The 19,046-nt window shown below is 43.2% G+C and overlaps 3 protein-coding genes across 6 annotated transcripts; 2 read left to right on the top strand and 1 right to left on the bottom strand.

Annotated features, from left to right (window-relative positions):
- Window positions 1–743: 743 nt before the first annotated feature.
- On the top strand, window positions 744–7,937 carry LOC100826518 (zinc finger MYND domain-containing protein 15). 4 transcript variants are annotated; one of them, XM_010240090.2, is made up of 11 exons: window positions 744–899; window positions 1,709–1,822; window positions 2,463–2,558; window positions 3,383–3,429; window positions 3,512–3,612; window positions 5,090–5,177; window positions 5,963–6,071; window positions 6,372–6,522; window positions 7,119–7,190; window positions 7,490–7,603; window positions 7,694–7,937. In XM_010240090.2, exons 2-11 carry the CDS (start codon window positions 1,773–1,775, stop codon window positions 7,784–7,786), a joined length of 921 nt encoding a protein of 306 aa, XP_010238392.1. In that variant the 5' UTR covers window positions 744–899; window positions 1,709–1,772; the 3' UTR covers window positions 7,787–7,937. The 4 variants fall into 4 exon arrangements, 3 of the variants coding, with proteins under 3 accessions (XP_010238392.1, XP_024319388.1, XP_010238379.2); XR_732647.3 differs by having other exon boundaries at window positions 780–899; window positions 2,440–2,558; window positions 7,119–7,393; window positions 7,694–7,711; XM_010240077.2 differs by having other exon boundaries at window positions 780–899; window positions 2,440–2,558.
- A 153-nt stretch (window positions 7,938–8,090) lies between these two features.
- Window positions 8,091–10,582, bottom strand: LOC100826205 (rop guanine nucleotide exchange factor 3). The gene is made up of 7 exons (XM_003563072.4): window positions 10,170–10,582; window positions 9,982–10,098; window positions 9,747–9,901; window positions 9,587–9,661; window positions 9,225–9,500; window positions 8,786–9,121; window positions 8,091–8,435 (listed from the first exon to the last, which is right to left on the bottom strand). The coding sequence occupies exons 1-7, from the start codon at window positions 10,426–10,428 to the stop codon at window positions 8,268–8,270; spliced, it is 1,386 nt and encodes a 461-aa protein (XP_003563120.1). The 5' UTR covers window positions 10,429–10,582; the 3' UTR covers window positions 8,091–8,267.
- A 4,388-nt stretch (window positions 10,583–14,970) lies between these two features.
- On the top strand, window positions 14,971–18,105 carry LOC100825891. The gene is made up of 5 exons (XM_003563071.4): window positions 14,971–16,335; window positions 16,475–16,533; window positions 16,660–16,788; window positions 17,160–17,295; window positions 17,560–18,105. Exons 1-5 carry the CDS (start codon window positions 15,637–15,639, stop codon window positions 17,863–17,865), a joined length of 1,329 nt encoding a protein of 442 aa, XP_003563119.1. The 5' UTR covers window positions 14,971–15,636; the 3' UTR covers window positions 17,866–18,105.
- Window positions 18,106–19,046: the final 941 nt, after the last annotated feature.

Genomic DNA, 19,046 nt, shown 5'->3' with positions numbered 1-19,046 from the left:
CCCACCGCGCGGGTACGTGCATTTCCCGTGCGCCTCCTCTTCAAACCTCATCTTCTTGTTGTTGACTTCCATTCGGTGTGATTTCGATGTGGTTTCCTCTCCACGGTTGGTTTGCATTGTAGTGCTGCTAGGCGAGCCTGCACGGCGGCCAGGTCGTCTCCTGAAAGAACAAGCGAGGCGAGGAGCTCATCTTCACCAGCAGCAAGGTTAGATTCAGACTCTCAGCCATGTCCCTCGTCTTGCTAAGCAAAGGCCGAGGTTTAGTCTTGCGTGGATGTATCCGCTTGATACCACGACAAGTATCAAATAAAGCTCCTTGTGGTTGATTGATTAATACCCATTTTCCATTTATTTTGATTGAATGTTGTTTCCTTTTCTATAAATGTGAATTTTCATGCGGCAACGCACGCACGAACACTATACTAAGTTATGTAAATCCTCGGTTGATGTTTCTCAGGACACAGCCTTGCATGATTAATTAATGAAAAGATAGTTTGTGATGCGTGCTAAGAATTTTTTTTCTACTTATTCACGCTTGAGATATGAATACATTTACTGAAATTAGCGAAAAATGAAATTAGGGAAAAGGAAAAAATAAAGAGAAAAGAAAAAAATCCCAAGAATTGGGCCGGCCGCGAGGCGTAATTCTAGTAGCCGTGGTCACGTGGCTCCGGCACGAACTTTTTGTGGGCCTAGCAGCCCAAGGAGTCCGGTCCGTTGCTTTCTCATGGGCCGGGTCTGGCACTCCATCGAAGAAAAACGGGGTTGGCTTTATGTCCTCTTTGTCGACGGCGATGGAGTGCGCTGCGAAGGGGTTAGTGGCGGAGCCGTGCGCGGGCGGCGCCCACCGGCGGTGCGGCAGCTGCGGGGCCGTCGCCTACTGCTCCCGAGCCCACCAGGTAAGCGCCTGCTCCTTTCTTGTCTATTCCGTGAAATTTATTGTATTCTTTCAATTTAGGCGAGGGTTTGCGAGTTCGAGTGGGTAGCGCTAGCTCAAGAATGGCAGGCTGCCATTAGCCATCTAAAGAGGGAAAGACGACTAGGAACAGGTGCGGATGTATTCTTGGAATCCCGTGAGCCTGTTAGCAACTTAGCATTGCGACTTTTGCGGTTTTAGGATGAAATTTTTGAGGAAGGTACTATGAGATAGTTGAGTCTGCAATGGTTACATAAAAAAATCCCTTTATATTATTTATTCAGAAATACTAAAAAATATTCTAAAGTGCAGCCGGATGGGGCTCATGGGTACATCAGGATTGAGTTGCATCATTGTGAATTTGCAATGACATTTGTTCTAGCAAGACATGAACAATGCGTGAGAATCATCAGACACCAGGGGAATGTTATCAAACTGTTGCAAAAGTTTCGGGCTCGCTTTGTATTAGGAAAGGATTGTTAAAACACACACTTTGTTTTAGCCTTTCAGGATGGTTGGGTTGATTGATGGATTCCATATTAATAAGCATTTATAGGCTATGCACTGCGCACTAGGAATGGACGGTTATTTCATAACTAGCAAAAGTAGTTTTGATGCTTTGACAGAGGTTGTAACATTGTACTAGGAGATGCGGCGGCATCGAAAGTATTTTGATGCTTCAATAGAATTCATAGCAGTGTACTAGGAAATGGATTCATCTATAATTGTATCCTGTCATTCTATATTCCATGCATCAATAATTTGATATAGCTAGATTAAATCGCTTTTCAGTTCATACATTGGACACTCCATAAAGAAGAATGTGCAAGGCTTGCAACACAAATGAGTCACATTGATGTGCTCAGCCAATTTCCATTCGTATTCTCCATCGAATCTCCCGCTCTGGTACTTCTATCTTTCTGGATAGTGATATCCTGTTTTCTGTGTTTTACATTATGCATTCCATTTTCCTTTTGTGTTCCCCAAGTTTTTTTTTCTGACCTACCTTAGGTCCGTGAACTTATTTGGTATCACATACTATATATTTAACTTTATTGCCTTCTTTCCTGTTCCACATGTTACCTTGCCTTGCCTTTGTATACCTGTCAACTAATTTCATACAATATGATCTAGTTGTCCGCAAACGAGCTTCTAGCGTAATGGCTAGAGGCTCTAGTAGCACCCCTTTGGTCCTGGGTTCAACTCCCATTCGGAGTGAATTTGAGGCTGGAGGGTTAAAAATATCCTCTAGTCTGTCCCATACCAAAGCACATGTCTAAGGCCGGCTTTGATCTCATGTGGCGCCGCGGTGCCGCTGTGTATGGGTGGGGCATGGTTTGGGGATTTTCTAGGCCTGTGTGAGGTCTTCTTCTTTCAAACGATACCGGGGGTTTCTCCACCCCCCCCCCCCCCCCCCCCGCACAGGCCTAGTTATGATCCAGTTATCCGATGGACATTAAAGAACTATTGTTTCTTGAATGCTTAGTAATCCCTTGTTTCTCACACACATTTTATTAATTTAGAATCATGCAATCCCAAATACAAGGTGCTTCTTTTTGGAATCATTCAAAGTTCACCTAAAAGGACTCTGGAAATCGGAATGCAGATGTGGCCCAGAGATTTCTTCTGTCAAGGACTTAAGGTTTGCTTTTCTTTCAAATCCTCCCATGCGAACCAACACATCAACTATATTGTATAATAACCTACTATTTGTTTAGGCACTCATGGTCATCCTGTTTGATATTCTATATCATATCAAGTTTATCAATGTATGATCTTCCATGTTCTGTAAACAATGCTATTATTTAAGTTCATGGTTACATTTTTGGGAAAGTGACTTCTCTTATTAGGTTAATATCGTCAGATAGGGGGCGAGGAGATTCCTGTGGTGTATATAGACGCATTGAATGTTTGGAATGATATGATTTGACTGGCATATTACTGCTGGGGAGCTTTTTCTACTAGTTTGGTCAAAAGTTGTTTAGTCTTATGTTCATCTTGATATTCTTCACTTAGCTTCATATAGGGCATCAAAATAATTTTGCAGTGGGGAACTTCGTTATATATGCGCATATAAGTTATGGCATATCAACTTTCAAAAAAAAAAAAGTTATGGCATATCAGGGTGTGGGGAGCTTTGTTATACTCTGTAATGACAAATAAGGTATAAGGATGCATCGATTTTGTATCTCAACATTTTTTCCTAATCAAATTTACAGTTTTGTCATCACATGGTTCAAACTTTTATAATCTCGAGTCTTGATTCTTGTTTACATGCTGCTCTCGCTTTTCACTTAATTAGGAATTACTGTCTTTGGCATTTCCTGGCGAGTGTGTAAATGTCCCAATGTCTAATTCTTTCTGCAACAAACTATTTACATGGCTTATAATTTTATTTCCTATTCCAATTTTAATGTCAGGTAAATTGACTTACTCTTTATATGTTTGTGTGTGTGTAATGTACAGCATAACAGCTGAATGGAACATGGAAAGCTCCCTTTGCCCATGTACAGGTGCATTTCTGACTGTGGTAATGTTGCTGGAAGCATGTTTATTTTGCTATAATTTAAAGCATCCCATTCTTGTAAAGAACAGAACCTGGAAATTCTTTATCTGCCCCCCTGGCAAGCTGGGAAGAGTACTATCGGTGGAGATCCCTTCCTTTACATTCACCTGCTGCAGTTTTACTTCACTGGGTATGTTGCAGTTCTAACAATCAGTATTCAAAATATCTCATCATACTCATTATGTCTGGCCCTCTCCATGAGCTTAGTTTTTTGGGTGAATTGGTCGGTGCATGCAAATCAACAGCTATAGATCAGATTTCTTGAAGGAGCTTATCATGTCATGATTTTGATGATGCCTTGATTTTATCCTTTTCACGGTCTTCTATAGGCACCTCACTTGTTGTGTTCTCTGAAGACTTTGACAAGAACCAGTTCACTTGTATCCTATCCCTTCATGGACCTCATGGTCCTCTGTATTTTTTTCTTTTCAGGAAAATCTTATGATCTTTATTTTCATTGTACCTCGCGAAGGTTTTTGTGTGGCCTGGTGTCTTTGGGGTGTGTTATGTATGGCAGTACATGGGCTGCACTATAGACCAGCCCCCCTACTATTGTAGTTTATCCTTTAAGCAGGTAGATATCTTTTAGCTGGACCTTAGCCAACTGGAGAGAAAATCTATGATCCATTACTTAGTTTGTATTTTTAGGCTTCTATGTAAAGAGGACCCTCTGTGAGGAATTAATCAATCCAGAAAGAACAGTTACAATAAATCATCCCAGTCTCTAGTCTCTCTTATCCCTAGCAAGCCTCCCAGCGGTAGTTATCCGCTTATTCTGGTTAGAATCCCAGTTCACACCAGAGTTTTAATCCCTTCAGTTTGTTACCTGGGATGGATGATTGTATCATTGAGTGTTTAAACTCTACTCGGTTTGTTAGTGAATGGGCAGATCTCCTGCCACCCAAGCCCCTGAAACTGCATGCCACCTATGCAAGTTTTGCCCCTTCACCACTGCTGTTTGGAATCATGTGCAAGTTTGGTCAGCAGATCCAGCCCTGGGGAGTTCGGCGGCATCCTTCCCCAAGGGTATCAGATTGGGTGGGATGGTCTACTTACTGCAGCAGCAAAGGACATTATGCGCCGTCGGACTGGCTGGCTGTTGTACGTGTTTTGGACTGGTTGGCTGTTATACGTTTTTTGGACTTCTCCAGCACTTGTCTCACTTTTCTTTAGGTAGCCTTTCTGACCTTTGATGACATCAAGCAGCATGATCTAGCTTCTAGTGGGGATGGACCGAGTGCTACCATTTTTGGGGCGTAGTTTGTTTTACCTTTTAGGGGTTTAAGCATGTTCCCCTTAAAAACATGCCAATTTCTGTTAATATTTTTTTCACACTTGTAGATGAAAAGGCAGCAGTCCTGCTGACTGCTCGATTAAAATAATAATTATTTTTGCCCAGATTCCACTTGGCATGTATTCTGTCATTTTGGTTTGGTTTGTGAAAGCTCGCATATTCACTTTCCATACTTCCTTTCGAAGGCCATGAGTGTTTGTATTATGCATTATTTTATTGCTTTGAAAACTAGCGCTACGTTTTTGTTCTAGTAATATCTGTGGAAATCTAGTTATTGGCCACAATCTTCACTGCACTTGGTTCAATTTTGCAGCCACTTACTCTATATCATTGCCTTCAACTATCTCGTATCCAAGCCTCAAGATGTGATGCCAACGACACTCTGCGCATTCACTATTTAGGTAAAAATCATTCGCTATATTGAGTATTTGCGCATGTCATACTTTCTTGGACCAAACTAGTTTAAATTGCCTATGGAGTACACTTCATGCTAGGGCTAGTTGTTGATGATTGCATTTCTGCGAAGTCTTGAAACGCTGTTAAACTTGAACACATCAAGTTACATTATTTGTTGAAGAAAAGCGAAACTTCTTCATGCCTTTTGAATTTTCCTTGAAAGCAAGCTGCTCCTGGTATTGCCATTTTGTTCAGTTTTGGCAGGATCTTTGCTGTAGACACCCATTTATTTGCCTTTACAATGTTCGACTTCCTTAAGCTGTTATTGTGCAGATTGCATCAGACGTTTGTTGCTTTATAGGCTGTTTATTGAGACAAACTTTGCTGTCATTTTTTCTCTTTTGTAAAAACAATGGAACATAATTCAGGGTGTTATAATATCTTGGAAGCTTTGAATGTCATAGTGTAGCTTAGCTTATCATTTTATTGCTTACTACTGCCTCCGTTCCTAAATTCTTGTCGTGGTTTTAGTTCAACTGGAACAGTATGGTTGTTAATAATTCAACACTTCATGTGTTAAGTTATTCAGTACTCCCTCCGTTCCTAAATTCTTGTCGTGGTTTTAGTTTGAATTATTAACAACCATACCGTTGTTCCAGTTTTACCGCAACTCGTCATAGAGGAATTATATTTGTTGAAGTACTGGAACTCATGGCTCTTTCAACCAAGATAGCAGGAACTGACATATATTGCATTCTTCATGTATATTATGCTACTTGCATGTCTGAAGGACCTGAGAAAGAGCTACTTCAGCTTCCGGTGTTTGCAGAGCTGCTTGCACTTTTTCCAGGTGTCCACCTTTGCATTGAACTTGTGGGGCCAACAGTTCCTAGATCTAGGTTAGTCACACATGTTGATTTCATTTTAATGTTAATATTTGCTGGTATTTGCCTGAAATTTAACACAGTTACCTTTTTTATTCCATCTACATTTTTATCCTCTGTTTATGAAGTTAAATAGAAACTCTGTCTAAATTGTTGCTGATGTAGCTGTAGTAGCCTACTAGGTGCACCTTGATCATTACTTTTTAATCTTGGTCAAAAAGGGTTGTACATATTAAGTTATCTCCTAATGCTGACTATAATTGGTTTGGAGTTCTTGCTCTTTTTCATGGTTTCTGATATGATGCCTGCTGACAGGGATGGTGAAGTTCTTAATATTTCCAGCTATGCACATTGTTCTGCTGAGAGCTGCTGCTGTAGATCCTTTGCTGCCTCAGAGGACGTGAATTGCAGTGCGCTGACACTCAAACTATGGAAAGGAGTTTATCATGAGAGATATAGTGACATGGTAAAGGTTCTCTCAACAATAACTCTTGTTTGAAATGTGCAGTTCCATGTCATCCTAACAGAGTTAAGCATGTCATTTACTGAATAAGTGTAGAAACATTGCTAAATATTGTGGACAGCCTTTTGGTTGCATAGTACAGGTTGTTTCCAACAAGTGGTACTAGCTAGTTACAAATTCAGCAAACCAGGTTAATTGTACGAGCTTCACAAAGTGATTTGCTGTTAATTTCTTGTTTTTATGTTTAACTGTCTTATAAGTACTTGCTGGAATCTGTAGATCTCATTTTCTACGATAAGTGTCACAAATAAAAGCATCCTCCCTCTGTTCCTAAATACTTGTCGTGGTTTTAGTGCAAATTTGCACTAAAACCACGACAAGTATTTAGGACGGAGGGAGTATATTTTAGATATTCTAACTGTTCATGAAATATTTTTGGATGTGCATCTTTGATGTGTATACTGTGACCAGGTAAAACTAGCAGCTCTGATTTCTGTATTGAATAAATATGATCTAGCCGAATTTTGTTTCTAGTTACTGGTTTAGGTACTTATTTCATACGCGAATGACTTCCTTACTAATACTCTCTTTCTTGGTAGGACTCAAATCCTCATCTTATAGTTGCCCCAAATGCAGGTTTAGCTGCCTATCCTACTTGGTTGCCGACAATTGTAAGTCTGAGTTTGCAATTAACAAGTTTGTTTCATATTTTAGGCTTGTAGCATACATTTACAACTTGAGTTGTTTGGTCCTGCAATCAACTGATACGTTTTGTTTCTGTAATGCAAACTATCTTCGCCGACTACATGATTCATGGAAGCATGTTTTGACATGATCTAGTCATTACACATCTACACAGCCTCAGTCTTAGCCAGTAGCTACTCTCAGCATCATCGAATATTTTACCTTTGTCTGTAAGAGGCTTTGTTCATTGCTGATGGTTGTCATTTGTATTCCATTTCATTTCAAGGAAATGATTAGGAAGATCGGGATTCCAGCAATGTTTACGGACTTCTGTGAAGAAGCTGCTCACCTAGCCTCTTGCTGCATAAGCTCCATAACTGGTCAACCCCTGAGAGTTCCTGTATGTGTTATGCTCTGTATTTTGTTATTTCTTTGCTATTGTAGTTGTGCATCAAACTAACACCTTCATCATCTGTCATTTCTTATCCAGATCCAGGTAAATCCTTTCAGGCAGCCGATTGCAGAGAATAATAGTGCGCTATACATACCGTGCTACTCGAATTGTTTTATTTTTGGCATGTAGAATAGCCAGTTAGCCACTTTGTATCACCATGAAATATTCAGGACTTCAATTCTGGAGAATTGACATTGTAAAGAGAAAGATACTATGAAATGTATTTAACATGGATGAAATTTCCCTTTGTTCTTTTTCAGTATTTATATGTTTCAGAAAATGTGTTGTAAGGTGCACTCTTCAAATCATGGTTGAAATTGCACCTTGAATTCAAACACTTGATATTTCTTTTAAGTTACGAAAAGCAGAATACTCTTGTCATTTGAATGATGGGAAAAATATGATGTTTGATGAAAGATCTAGCAGAAGAAACTGTAATCTATGGTTGTGACCCTTTCTTATCTGCTGAGGTATGCACACGTGATCAAGCTGTCATATATATAATTACACACGTCATGGCATCAATCCATCTCAGAAAAACAAAGTCATACACACCATTCAGTAAAGTCATCAGTCTAATCATAAAGAATTCTATGTTTGTTCATCATGTTCAGCGTTGAGGAGAGATCTGGCTGAACACCTGCTTCTGCATTCTGATACTGTTCCCTTGCTTTGCATTTTCATCTGCAAGTAGAACATCATCTATCCATGAGACAATGTTGTAGGCCAAACTTTCCAGCACTCTTGAGTAACTTTCTAGTATTGCCTGTCCTATATCCTGTGGGAGAGGAAAACGAAGATCCAAAAAGGTTAGCTTTGAATTCTTTAATGTATAGTGTCTCTAGTTTATTTTAATGCAAAAGAGGCATTTTCTGGTGTATGGAAGAGATGTGGGTCCTAAAACTTTTAGTATACGATTGTTCTATTTGCACGAAATATCATGATTCAGCATAACTGACTTTTTGTATAAGCATTCCCTATTAGTATACGACACTAGTTTGAAAATGAATACAATTTATCCAGTAAGAGATGTGTTGATGAACACTGAAATCGAATCAACATGTAATTTGTACATTTGTTTTATAATTTTATTTGACCACTATACCTCTCTTTCTTAAACTTATTTACCTTATTGTACTGAATCTTGCTCGTATCCAGGGTAGTCTGCGACAAGCCTGGAAACCTTTGTTTCAAGCACAGCAGCAGGCTCCTGGCCCTGCTTGCTAGGATCAGATTCTTGTCCCCATCAGCATTCAGCTCGGTAACATTCTCCCATTTTGTTACCACGTGGGTCATGCTTGCTTTCCTTCTCCACACATACATAGCGGCCTCGACACGGTCTGCAATCTCAAGTGCCTCATGTTCAGAGCTCAAGTTGATGAAGTCAAGGAGGTGGTCTGGTGAAAACTGATCCCCTGAAGACATGTACCGGTAGATGGCATCACCAGTGCCAACTTTCCCAGTCTGTTAAGCAACAAGGATGCATATATCAGAGGGGGAAACTGAACTTTTGACAGACCGTGTGGAGACTTGATCTCTATGGATCAAATCAGTCAACTTTCCATACCTTTGGAAGCGTTTCTATGTATGACAGTGGGATTTGCATTTCAGAGAGGATGGCACTGTTGATCTCCATGGCCATTTTGTGGATCTGGCTAGCTTGGTCCCTCTTGTGCTGCAGTTCACGGTGCACAGAATCGGACAGGCCTGAGTCTGGCACGCATGGCTCAGGCAACCACCACTTGTCCTCATTACGTTGGAACGACTTCTTGCTGTCATTGAAGGACTGCTTCCTCTTGTCTGCATACCAGAATTCAGCCTTGTCAAAGCTGTCCAATATACCCTGCAAACAAGTGCACAGTCAATCATACATTCTTCTACAGCGTTGCTTCATCGGGACTTCCTCAATCATGTGAATCGAGACTTTACAAGGAGCATAGTTTCTAGCTTTTCAAGTGCAGGAAGGTTCATCAGAATGTCCGATCGTGGTGAGGTTGCCATCACCTGTAGCAATCACAAATATGTAGGTGAGCAGACATGCCATGAGGGGAACTTGTCAAGATGTGTGATGTTCATAGGATGACGTTACATCGCGGGTGCTTCCGTCAGGCATGGCCTGGACTGTTGGTGCGAATTCAACTATGTACTCGCAAATGGAGAGGAGGCAATCCATCTCGCGGTTCCACATTGATCTCTTCTCAGGAGGCAGTGACCTCAATCTGTGGCAGGTCCCAAACACAGTTGCTGCGGCAAAAAACAACAGAAGTTAGGCTGCATCATGACAAGTTTTAACAGAGAATTTCATCTGTAATCCCCAGAACTACCATATAGGTTGGTGATGGAATTGGAGATGGCCAAAGCAGTGCAAACACCCTTGCCACCCCCTGACATGTCCTCCCCAAGAAGCAGCTTGGTGTACTTCTCCTTCATCAGCTCCATCTCTGACCAGCACTCATCAGCCAAAAAGAACAGAACAAGACGCGTCAGAGAAAAAATAGGTTGCCATCCATACCTTCATCTTCCACTGACTTCTCGTCGACAGCATGTTGTGGCTTCTTCATGCTCAACTTGCTCATCGTCTGCGAGAGGCGTGATGGTGCTGCCACCTTGGACGATGTCGTACGGCCCATACCACGCCGTGGTGGTGACGGCACATGATGCTCGTGCTCGTCGCTGCTTTCAGAGAATGAGGCGACTCGGAACAGTGGGCGTGCATAGTCGCGGTCGTAGCTGTGGTTGTGGAAGCCCGGGAAAGCTGAACTGTCGCCCATTGATGTTGCTGCTTTCCTTGGTGGCGGTGCCTGCTTTACACCTTCAAGAAAGATGGATGGTACAAGAATGGCGGCATGCCAAGAACAGGAGGCATAGGTTTAAGTCTATGGAACAACAAGGCATAGGCTGGCTTTGCCTTGACATGGATTATTTTAATCCATAGGGTTTATTAAGTACATGGCATGTGAGAAATTTGCCCCCACAATATAGGACACTTTGATTGCATTAGTGGTTGGAGATAGTGGTTGCTGCAAGTTCATGGCTGTGTTAACTGCCTGGAAGGTACACAAAAATGGAGCCTCTTGGAGGTAAATTGGCTAACTGAAGTTGCTAAATTCCGACCGAAGTTTTGACAGAAAGGTTATTCAGTGGGCAGCTGTTTCTTCAATACAGGGGCAGTATATCACTCTGCATATCTGGTAAATACGAATTTTATCTATTACCATTGCTTTCGAAGGTTATAATCATTGTTCACACCTAGAGAAAGGCTATATGGCAACCTTTACTGCATACAATTATTTCATACTGGACCAGCCAAGGCAGCCGACAACATCATACTGCATTAATTGCTAGATCGTACCGAGCTACAGTAATTTTTAGCTCATCGTTACAATCTTCTAACATAGTTTAGGCCCTTCTTTTCTCCTTTCCAGCTCATGGAGGGTGACTTCAGCACGCCAGCCATTCAGCTTACAATGTATGGTGATGTTTTTCCTCCAGGTTTCTAAGTGATATTAGATGTGAATATTACTGTATTACTTATTGCATGTGTCTTGGTAACTGATTTTCTGAAAGCATGAAATCGGCCGTTTATGGATGTATGAACACCATCCACACATTGCATGTGTTGTGCGATTATAGGTGTCTCTGAACGTTGTTAGGGGGTTTTTCAAACAGTTTTTTTAAGCAAAAAAGAAATGCTTCTCAAACAACCCAAACTGGTCCACGGATGGCTTGTAAGCAAAGCCAAGTACTTGGTGCCCGCCATGATCATGTACCAATTGGGAGAAAAATAATGCATCTCACGGCAACAGGATGGTGGTAGCCTTCACGTAAGATCAGTTTATCTTATCTTAATCTGGTGCACATAAAATAGGGAAGAAGAAGAAGAAGGTGGGCGGCGAGTCCGAGGCAACTAACTCACGGCACGAGAGATTGGAGAGAAGGCGCCTGCTTCGATCGGTTACGTAGTTTAGGTCCATCATAGAAATCACAAACACATGGGAGTATCCAACACAAACGATCGTCCTTTAATCTTAGGGAGCGACTGGTGGGCTGCCTATCTTGGCTGGCGCTCCTCTTTCCTGTGCTTCGTCAGAGTTTTTTTTTCTTTCTTTTTTTTGGAGCGATGCTTCGTCAGAGCTAGTTCGTTGGGCGGCCACCATGTTCCCCTTATTCCTCCGACCCGTACACTCGTGAGAAGCCTTTGTGTCATGGCCCAAGTCATAATTCGACCACGTTAAAGCCTTTCTGTAGCTCAACAAATATGCACCACGGCCCATTGTTGCGATTGAAAGGTTCGATCTACTGCACATGTGAGCATTCTGCAAACACAAGGCAGTGGACCACAAGAAATCTCGAAGCTCCCGTTAACCGTAATGGAACTATGTGCAAAGTTTACCCGTCTGATATGAGTTACCATCCCTTGATCACTTGTGGTACCTCAAACATCCGATTACATTTTTCATTCACCGAATTGCATTGTACATTCAGAATAAGGTCATCTCCGGCCAGCGACCCATTTTGTGTCCGTTTGGATCAAATGGATTGCCCAATTTACTTTTGGGCCTGCCACTGCCCCAGCGAGACCACTCATGGACATGCGGGCCAGTGGAGAAAAAAGGTGGCAGGTGCGGACAAGCCCAATGCAAAAACGACCGTCCGCCACGATCCAAACCCGGAGCAAATTTGGCTCAGGAATGGGCCGCGTCCGGACCAAAAGCAGATTTGGCTGTCTGTTTTGCCCAAACAGACAAAATGGGTTGCCCCGATGTGTATGGTCTAAACCCAAGAAAACATGATCCCTAGCAGGTACTTGACATGTCCCACCTCGCCCAGGCCCATCGCAAGAAAGCGAAAGCCGGAATTTGCTTGATCGGGTATCAATAAATGGGAACTGTGCGGCGTTTCTGGGCTCGGGCCCAGTGAAAGCTGATTTTTTTTTTATAAAAAATTGATTTTTGAAGTTAAAGTACATTCTGAAGTAAGTCATGTGCGTATCTATTACTATCTATTAAATTGGAGTTGGTGGTGATGGTACGGTCACGGTCGCCGTAGGTTAACTTCGTTAAAATTACAACCAATATAATATGCCACTGCTCGTTATTTTCTTTTCCTTCAGTTAAAATTACAACCAATATGCCACTGCCCGTTATTTTTTTTTCCTCCAGTTTTTTTCACGATTTTTCCTACTCCATCTTACAACCGACGCCACCACACCTGCATGCCGACCTCGACAGCGCCATAAGTTGCCTACACAGAAAATAAAAATAAATAGTTTGTGATTTTATTGACCCGTAGCAACACGCGGGCACACCTGCTAGTATAGATTAAAATTTCTTAGCTAATACTGTATACTGTGTCGACACCCTCCCACCCTTAGCCACCACCACTGCCATACCTCCAAGACCGGGGTACCATACCGAACTTCTTCTCTGGCGTTGGCAACCCCATCCCCCTCCAACTTGTAACTTGTGCCATGGAATTACCTCGCCGGTGGCTGATGACCACCTTGCCACAACGCTGCCACTCCAACTTGATCTCCACCTCGCTTACACCTTAGTCACCACGGCGGTCACGACATAGCAAGCTCCAGCGCAGGTTGAAGAAGCACACAAAGAGAGAATTGGGGTGAGAGAGAGAGAGAGGAGAAGAGGAGGACATAAGGAGAGACGGCCCCGCACGCGTGACGCATCAAAAGTTGACCTCAGTGGCGTGTCGATGAAAAGTTATTTCACAGGTTTTTTTTTTTGAAACGAGAGCAAAACCTTGATTGAAGAAAAGAGTTGTCCGATTAGGTAATAGAAAAACAGGTACATCAATCCATGATACCATCATGGAACATGGCTGCATGCCTGCATATCGGGCAACACCAGCCGACCTGCTTTCCAACGTGCTCTCAAAACACATCACCGAGCAAAAACTGACTTTGAGGTTGTCCGCGGTGTTATTGTCACCGCACATCACTCCATCTAGCTGGCGACTTTGACTTCACCGCAAACAATGAAAAGATGCATCCATGCCACAACAACCGTAAGAAGCCCACATTTTCCTATTGTCAAACAATCGGTCAATCACGTTAACAACTGACAACTTCGATTCTGATGGTGAACTTCGGGAGGTAATTGTACAAAGCTTGCGCGGCCATGACCAAACAGATACATCAGAAACCAACTACTCCTTCCGTCCAACAAAAGATGTTTCAAGTTTGTCAAAATTTGGATGAATCTAGACATGACTTAGTGTATGGATGCATTCAAATTTAATCAAAATTGAGACATCCTTTGTTGGATGGAGGGAGTACAAAACATTCCATCTCTTATCACCGTGCAAGCCGTCGGTGAGCCGCACGCTACAAGCAAAAAGGCCACCAAACCCGCCGTGTATTCCATATTATTTGGAGAAGACAATAAAATCGTTATGCAATAGATTATCTTTCCTGCCAATGTCTAGCAGCAAATTGTAGGCCATGCAAAGGTCCTCATTCACGGAAGTGGAGCGACTGCTGGCGATGGTTCCAACAGTGTGGCAGTGACTGGTGTGGTGGCGTTGTTTGCAGCTACCAATGCTGTTGTTGTGAACAATGACGATGTAGTTAGGTCTACTTCAGGGTGCCTTCTGAGGTGCCACCAAAGCTACATGCTAGGAGTATGTTTATTTTTCCAGTTTTTTTAGTTGTAATATCTGAAATCTGAAGGTGATTTTGCACTTTTAATCACATAAAGTTTGTGTGCAACGAGCCAACGATTGATTTAGAGGCCGGGAAAAATGCCTCGTCTATTTTGTACTCCCTCCGTTCCTAATTAATTGGTGCAGGTCATTTTGTAAAAGAAAAAATTATTAATTTACGAAATCAACCTGCAGTATACATGGACGTTGATTTTGAAAAACTACCGTTATTTTTTTTGCAAAAGTTCTGGTAGAACGTGGATTGCATGTTGATTTTGAAAAATAATAAGGATATTTTTGCAAAAGTTTCTGGCGCCATTTAATTAGAAACAGAGTGAGTCCTAAGTTAGTACAAATTTTGTACTAAGTGGGATCACAAGGAGTAGTTAACATCCAGTAAATTTTAAAAATGTGAAAATGATGAATTTTGTACCACGGAGAAAATTGACCATCCTACCCGTCCGGCCGTCCCAAGAGAGACGCAGCCCGCAGGCAGAGTGAATGGCCCAGGCAAAAAAAAAAGAGCACTCTTGCGGTAATTTCCCGACACGTGAGTCTCCTCTTGCGGTAATTTCCCTTTTTTGTTTCTTGCGAGGGTAATTTCCCCTTTCTGACCAGCTGCATCATTCAGACTTTCAGAGTCGAGACTATTCTTGTGGTCTTGCCTCAACACGAAGGAAGGTAGCTGGCTCTGGTTTCGCCGCTTCGCTACTGTGTGCGTCGTCTCCGAGTGGACGCTGCTGCTGCTACCTACTCGTCTCCGATGCCTTTCTTCCTGCTTCAAGGCAATTAAGCTCATATAAGCTATCTTCGCCTAGTCCATCGCACCGGCTTACCCTTCCTTCCCTTCTGGTGGGCGTGGAAAGGTTGTGTTGTGTTCCGAGTTCTGCAAGTCCTACAAGCGAGGTTCATTTCAGTAATTTCTCTCTACTTATAATTGCAAAACGAACAGGATACTGCAATTTGATGGATAGAGGTTCTTTGATCTTTGATGCTGCCTGCCACTGCTCTCCTTTTTGAAACTAATCCAATGCATGAATCTCCGGCTGGAAGCCTCAAACTCGATATTCCGCCCCTGCTTATTTCTTGGAATATCCAGTCGTTTGTTCAGAAACCTCATTAGTTCCCCATCTCCTTGTAATCAAAATATTATGCTCACTCTACCATTTCTTCAGTTAGTTCATGCAAACCCAGGTCAGAATAATTTTACTGTCCAAATAGCAATAAACAAGAGACGCTAGGAAGTGTCTTCTGCAGTTTCTCTGAATAACCCAACTTACTGGGGCTTCAGTGGCCGTCTCAACATCGATGTGAGAGTGATGTCCATCGCGTGCTGCGTGCCGGTGGTGGAGTGCGTGTACTGCCTGGCGTGCGCGCGCTGGGCGTGGCAGCGGTGCCTCCACACCACCGGCTACGACAGCCACACCTGGGGCCTCGCCTCCTCGGGGGACTTCGCGCCCGTGCCCCGCCTCTGCCGCCTCATCCTCGCCGTCTACGAGGACGACCTCGACAACCCCCAGTGGGCGCCGCCGGGGGGCTACGGCATCGACCCGCGCTGGGTCGTCCGCCCGCCGCAGCACACGCACGAGCGCGCCCCGACCTACCTGCTCTACGTCGACCACCGCCACGCCGACGTGGTGCTCGCCGTGCGCGGGATGGACATGGCCAGGGAGAGCGACTACGCCGTGCTGCTGGACAACCGGAGAGGGCAGCGGCGGTTCGACGGGGGCTTCGTGCACAACGGCCTCCTCAAGGCCGCCGAGTGGGTGTTCGACGCCGAGTCCGCCGCGATTCGGGATCTGCTGGAGAGGAACCCTGGGTACACGCTCACCTTCGCGGGCCACTCGCTGGGTTCCGGCGTCGTTGCCCTTCTGGCGCTCCTGGCCGTGCAGCGCAGGGACGCGCTGGGGGGCGTCGAGAGGAAGCGGATTCGGTGCTTCGCCATGGCGCCGCCCCGATGCATGTCGCTCAATTTGGCAATTCGCTACGCGGATGTCATCAACGCGGTGATTCTTCAGGTGTAAATGGAGCAATTCCATCAATCGTTGATATTTTCTGCTTATATACGGAGTATATTGTTTGATCGACGACCAAATTAATTACTGAGTGAGTTCTCTGCTTTTATGCTTTCTGATATCTGCATCTGATGATCAACAGGACGATTTTCTGCCTCGCACAGACATTCCTTTGGAGGACATCATCAAGTCACTCTTCTGGTAATCAAACTTTGTTCTTACCTAGTTTCTCATATTTACAGGGGTTTACTATCCCCCCCCCCCCCCCCCCCCCCCCCCCCCAGTGTGTAGCATTTCAGGATGCCTGATGCAGTCCTCTTTGTACAGCTTGCCATGCCTTCTCTGTGGAAATTGCCTTGTGGACACATGTATACCTGAGAGTGTGATGCTGAGAGATCCAAGGCGTCTGTATGCACCAGGCCGGCTTTACCACATTGTTGAAAGGAAACCTTTCAGGTATGGTTTTGCGTGCCTTGCTCATCCAGACCTGTCAAGTAATGCTTGTATACCAATGATCAATTAACACAAGATTAACTAGGTCAACTGCCCTTCCAAAATGATTATGAAGAATGACCATGTAAACAGCTCCGATCGCTCTATGCATTTATTTCACCTTCAGAAAATACAGTACGAGAGCTGCCATTTTTTCTTTCAGTTTTGATAACTGGATGATGTCGACTGACATATTGCCCTTTATACTTAACCAATTTGTTTTCTTTTTTCTTATATTATAGTGAGTGAATTTTTTCCTATTAATGCAAAGGGCAGATAATTCATTAGCTCGTGCAACTAACGGTATTTCTCATTTCTTGAAACAATTGCTGCAGATGTGGAAGATATCCCCCTACCGTGAGAACAGCAGTTCCAGTGGATGGAAGATTTGAGCACATTGTTCTTTCTTGCAACGCAATTTCTGACCATGCTATTATCTGGATTGAAAGAGAAGCCCAAAGAGCAGTAGACGTAAGACTCAGCCTAATAGCCTATCCTCTTACTTGGTACAACTATCATTCACATATTCAACTTTACTAAAATGGCCACCTATCACTGTTGAACAATCAATAAAGCTTACAGCTCAAAAACAAATTGTGCACTAATCATTAATCACACCTTTTAACATTAGCCCATTTGATCGCTAACCAATATATTTTTTACACAAGGTGTTATTCTGATGAACACTTTTACAATGCACAAATTGCCTACAAACTAACCGCTTTATCATTTCAGTTGATGCTTGAGAGTGAGAGAACCATGAAAGCCCCCGAGAATCAAAGGATGGACGCCGAGACCACCTTAACTAGAGATCACGATGAGGAGCAGCAGGCGGCCTTGAGGCGCGCGGTTGCGTTAGGAATCGCAGATGTTAATCTACCGTCAACATATGGTACATTCAGCGAGAATCCAGCTCCTGAGGAGGATTCGGCTCCGCCGGTGCTGTTGGAGAGCCGTAGGAGCAGATTAATGGTCTGGGATGAATGGATCGCGAGGATATTCGAGAAGGATGAATCTGGACAAATTATTCCACGGAGATGATGATGATCGTTGGTAGCGCTGGGGCCTGGGGATTGTACATATTTCGAGGTTAGGAAATCTATTTGTATAGCCTGAATCTATTCTTCGTGTGTACGAGTAGTATAATATGTCCTGTCACTGGTTCGAGCATGTCTTTTTCCGTTTTTCGACATGGTTGGAGCATTTTCTTGAGAACCTTAAAATGGCGTTGGAGCCGGATGAGAACTCTGTCATGCAAAGATACCTGTCATGAACCCAAAATCGACCGAACATGCTATGTGCTGTGGTTGCCGCTGTCACGTTTCTACTTGCCAAAGCACCGGAAATGAGGGTGAACCGGTGGAGGAAAATTGGCGCTTCACGGGATTTTTCAGCTCGCCTAGCGGCAACGAGTTTCAACTCTAAATTCATTATGAGAGAAATAAAAAATGCAGATGCAAACACTTTCAGAAAATTTGTCTTTTGTGTTTTTGTCTTTTTGCGACATATTCACATCTGGATTTGTCTTTCTTCTTTTTTTCTCTATGCATTTTGAGTAAGTTGGTAGATATATATCTTACGAACCCACTCAATTTATTTTCAATCTTTTTGAAAATTGTTTACGAGTGCTACCGTGCTCATCACCTAAAAGGTGGGAGCACTTGATATTTTCTCAGGCGCCATTGAATTGTCTCATCAACCACAACAAAGTAAATGAAAGAAAATGAAAAGAGAAGTATCAAAGAAAATTGAAAGGAAAGAATGCAAGGGATGCAAAAGACAATGACGGTAAAACCTAGCCATGGGAGAAAATTCCGATCTTACCGGGCGGTTCTTCTTGTCTCTCTCATTGGAGCTAGCGTTGCACAATCGGAAAACCGTTGTTTGCCAGAGGCCTTAGGCATTGTTGAAGGCATTCCGTCGGACCTTCAACAAAAGAGTAAATTGTGCGGAATGAGACAATTGTTTTAGAAACCATTGCTTCTGGTAATTTTATCCCAAAATCACCAAGTTTTAGGCATGCTTTAACATTACCACTGATTTGGTTGTTTGGCGTTAACGTATGACGCTAACACCGGTTTGGCCCGGTCAACCCGACAGGTGGGCCCAACCTGTTAGAAACGAGCTGCGCCAAACAGCCAAATCAGTGGTACCCGTCAAAATTTGTCTAAAACTTGGTGGTTTTGCTATAAAATTACCAAAAGCAGTGGTTCCTAAAACAG

This window comes from Brachypodium distachyon, chromosome 1, assembly GCF_000005505.3.
Source record: "Brachypodium distachyon strain Bd21 chromosome 1, Brachypodium_distachyon_v3.0, whole genome shotgun sequence".
In the NCBI taxonomy this organism is placed as follows: domain Eukaryota; kingdom Viridiplantae; phylum Streptophyta; class Magnoliopsida; order Poales; family Poaceae; genus Brachypodium; species Brachypodium distachyon.
This window is presented reverse-complemented; position numbering and strand designations above follow the sequence as displayed.

Excerpts from the sequence above, each read along its gene's own strand:
- LOC100826518 (XM_010240077.2), top strand. The coding sequence starts at position 795 with ATGGAGTGCGCTGCGAAGGGGTTAGTGGCGGAGCCGTGCGCGGGCGGC. Across the intron at positions 900-1,708 it reads ACTGCTCCCGAGCCCACCAG|TTCATACATTGGACACTCCA; the intron begins GTAAGCGCCTGC and ends ATCGCTTTTCAG. Across the intron at positions 3,613-5,089 it reads CTGCAGTTTTACTTCACTGG|CCACTTACTCTATATCATTG; the intron begins GTATGTTGCAGT and ends TCAATTTTGCAG.
- LOC100826205 (XM_003563072.4), bottom strand. The coding sequence starts at position 10,428 with ATGGGCGACAGTTCAGCTTTCCCGGGCTTCCACAACCACAGCTACGAC. Across the intron at positions 10,099-10,169 it reads GAAGTCAGTGGAAGATGAAG|AGATGGAGCTGATGAAGGAG; the intron begins GTATGGATGGCA and ends AGTGCTGGTCAG. Across the intron at positions 9,662-9,746 it reads CTGACGGAAGCACCCGCGAT|GTGATGGCAACCTCACCACG; the intron begins GTAACGTCATCC and ends TGATTGCTACAG.
- LOC100825891 (XM_003563071.4), top strand. The coding sequence starts at position 15,637 with ATGTCCATCGCGTGCTGCGTGCCGGTGGTGGAGTGCGTGTACTGCCTG. Across the intron at positions 16,534-16,659 it reads ATCATCAAGTCACTCTTCTG|CTTGCCATGCCTTCTCTGTG; the intron begins GTAATCAAACTT and ends CTCTTTGTACAG. Across the intron at positions 16,789-17,159 it reads GTTGAAAGGAAACCTTTCAG|ATGTGGAAGATATCCCCCTA; the intron begins GTATGGTTTTGC and ends CAATTGCTGCAG.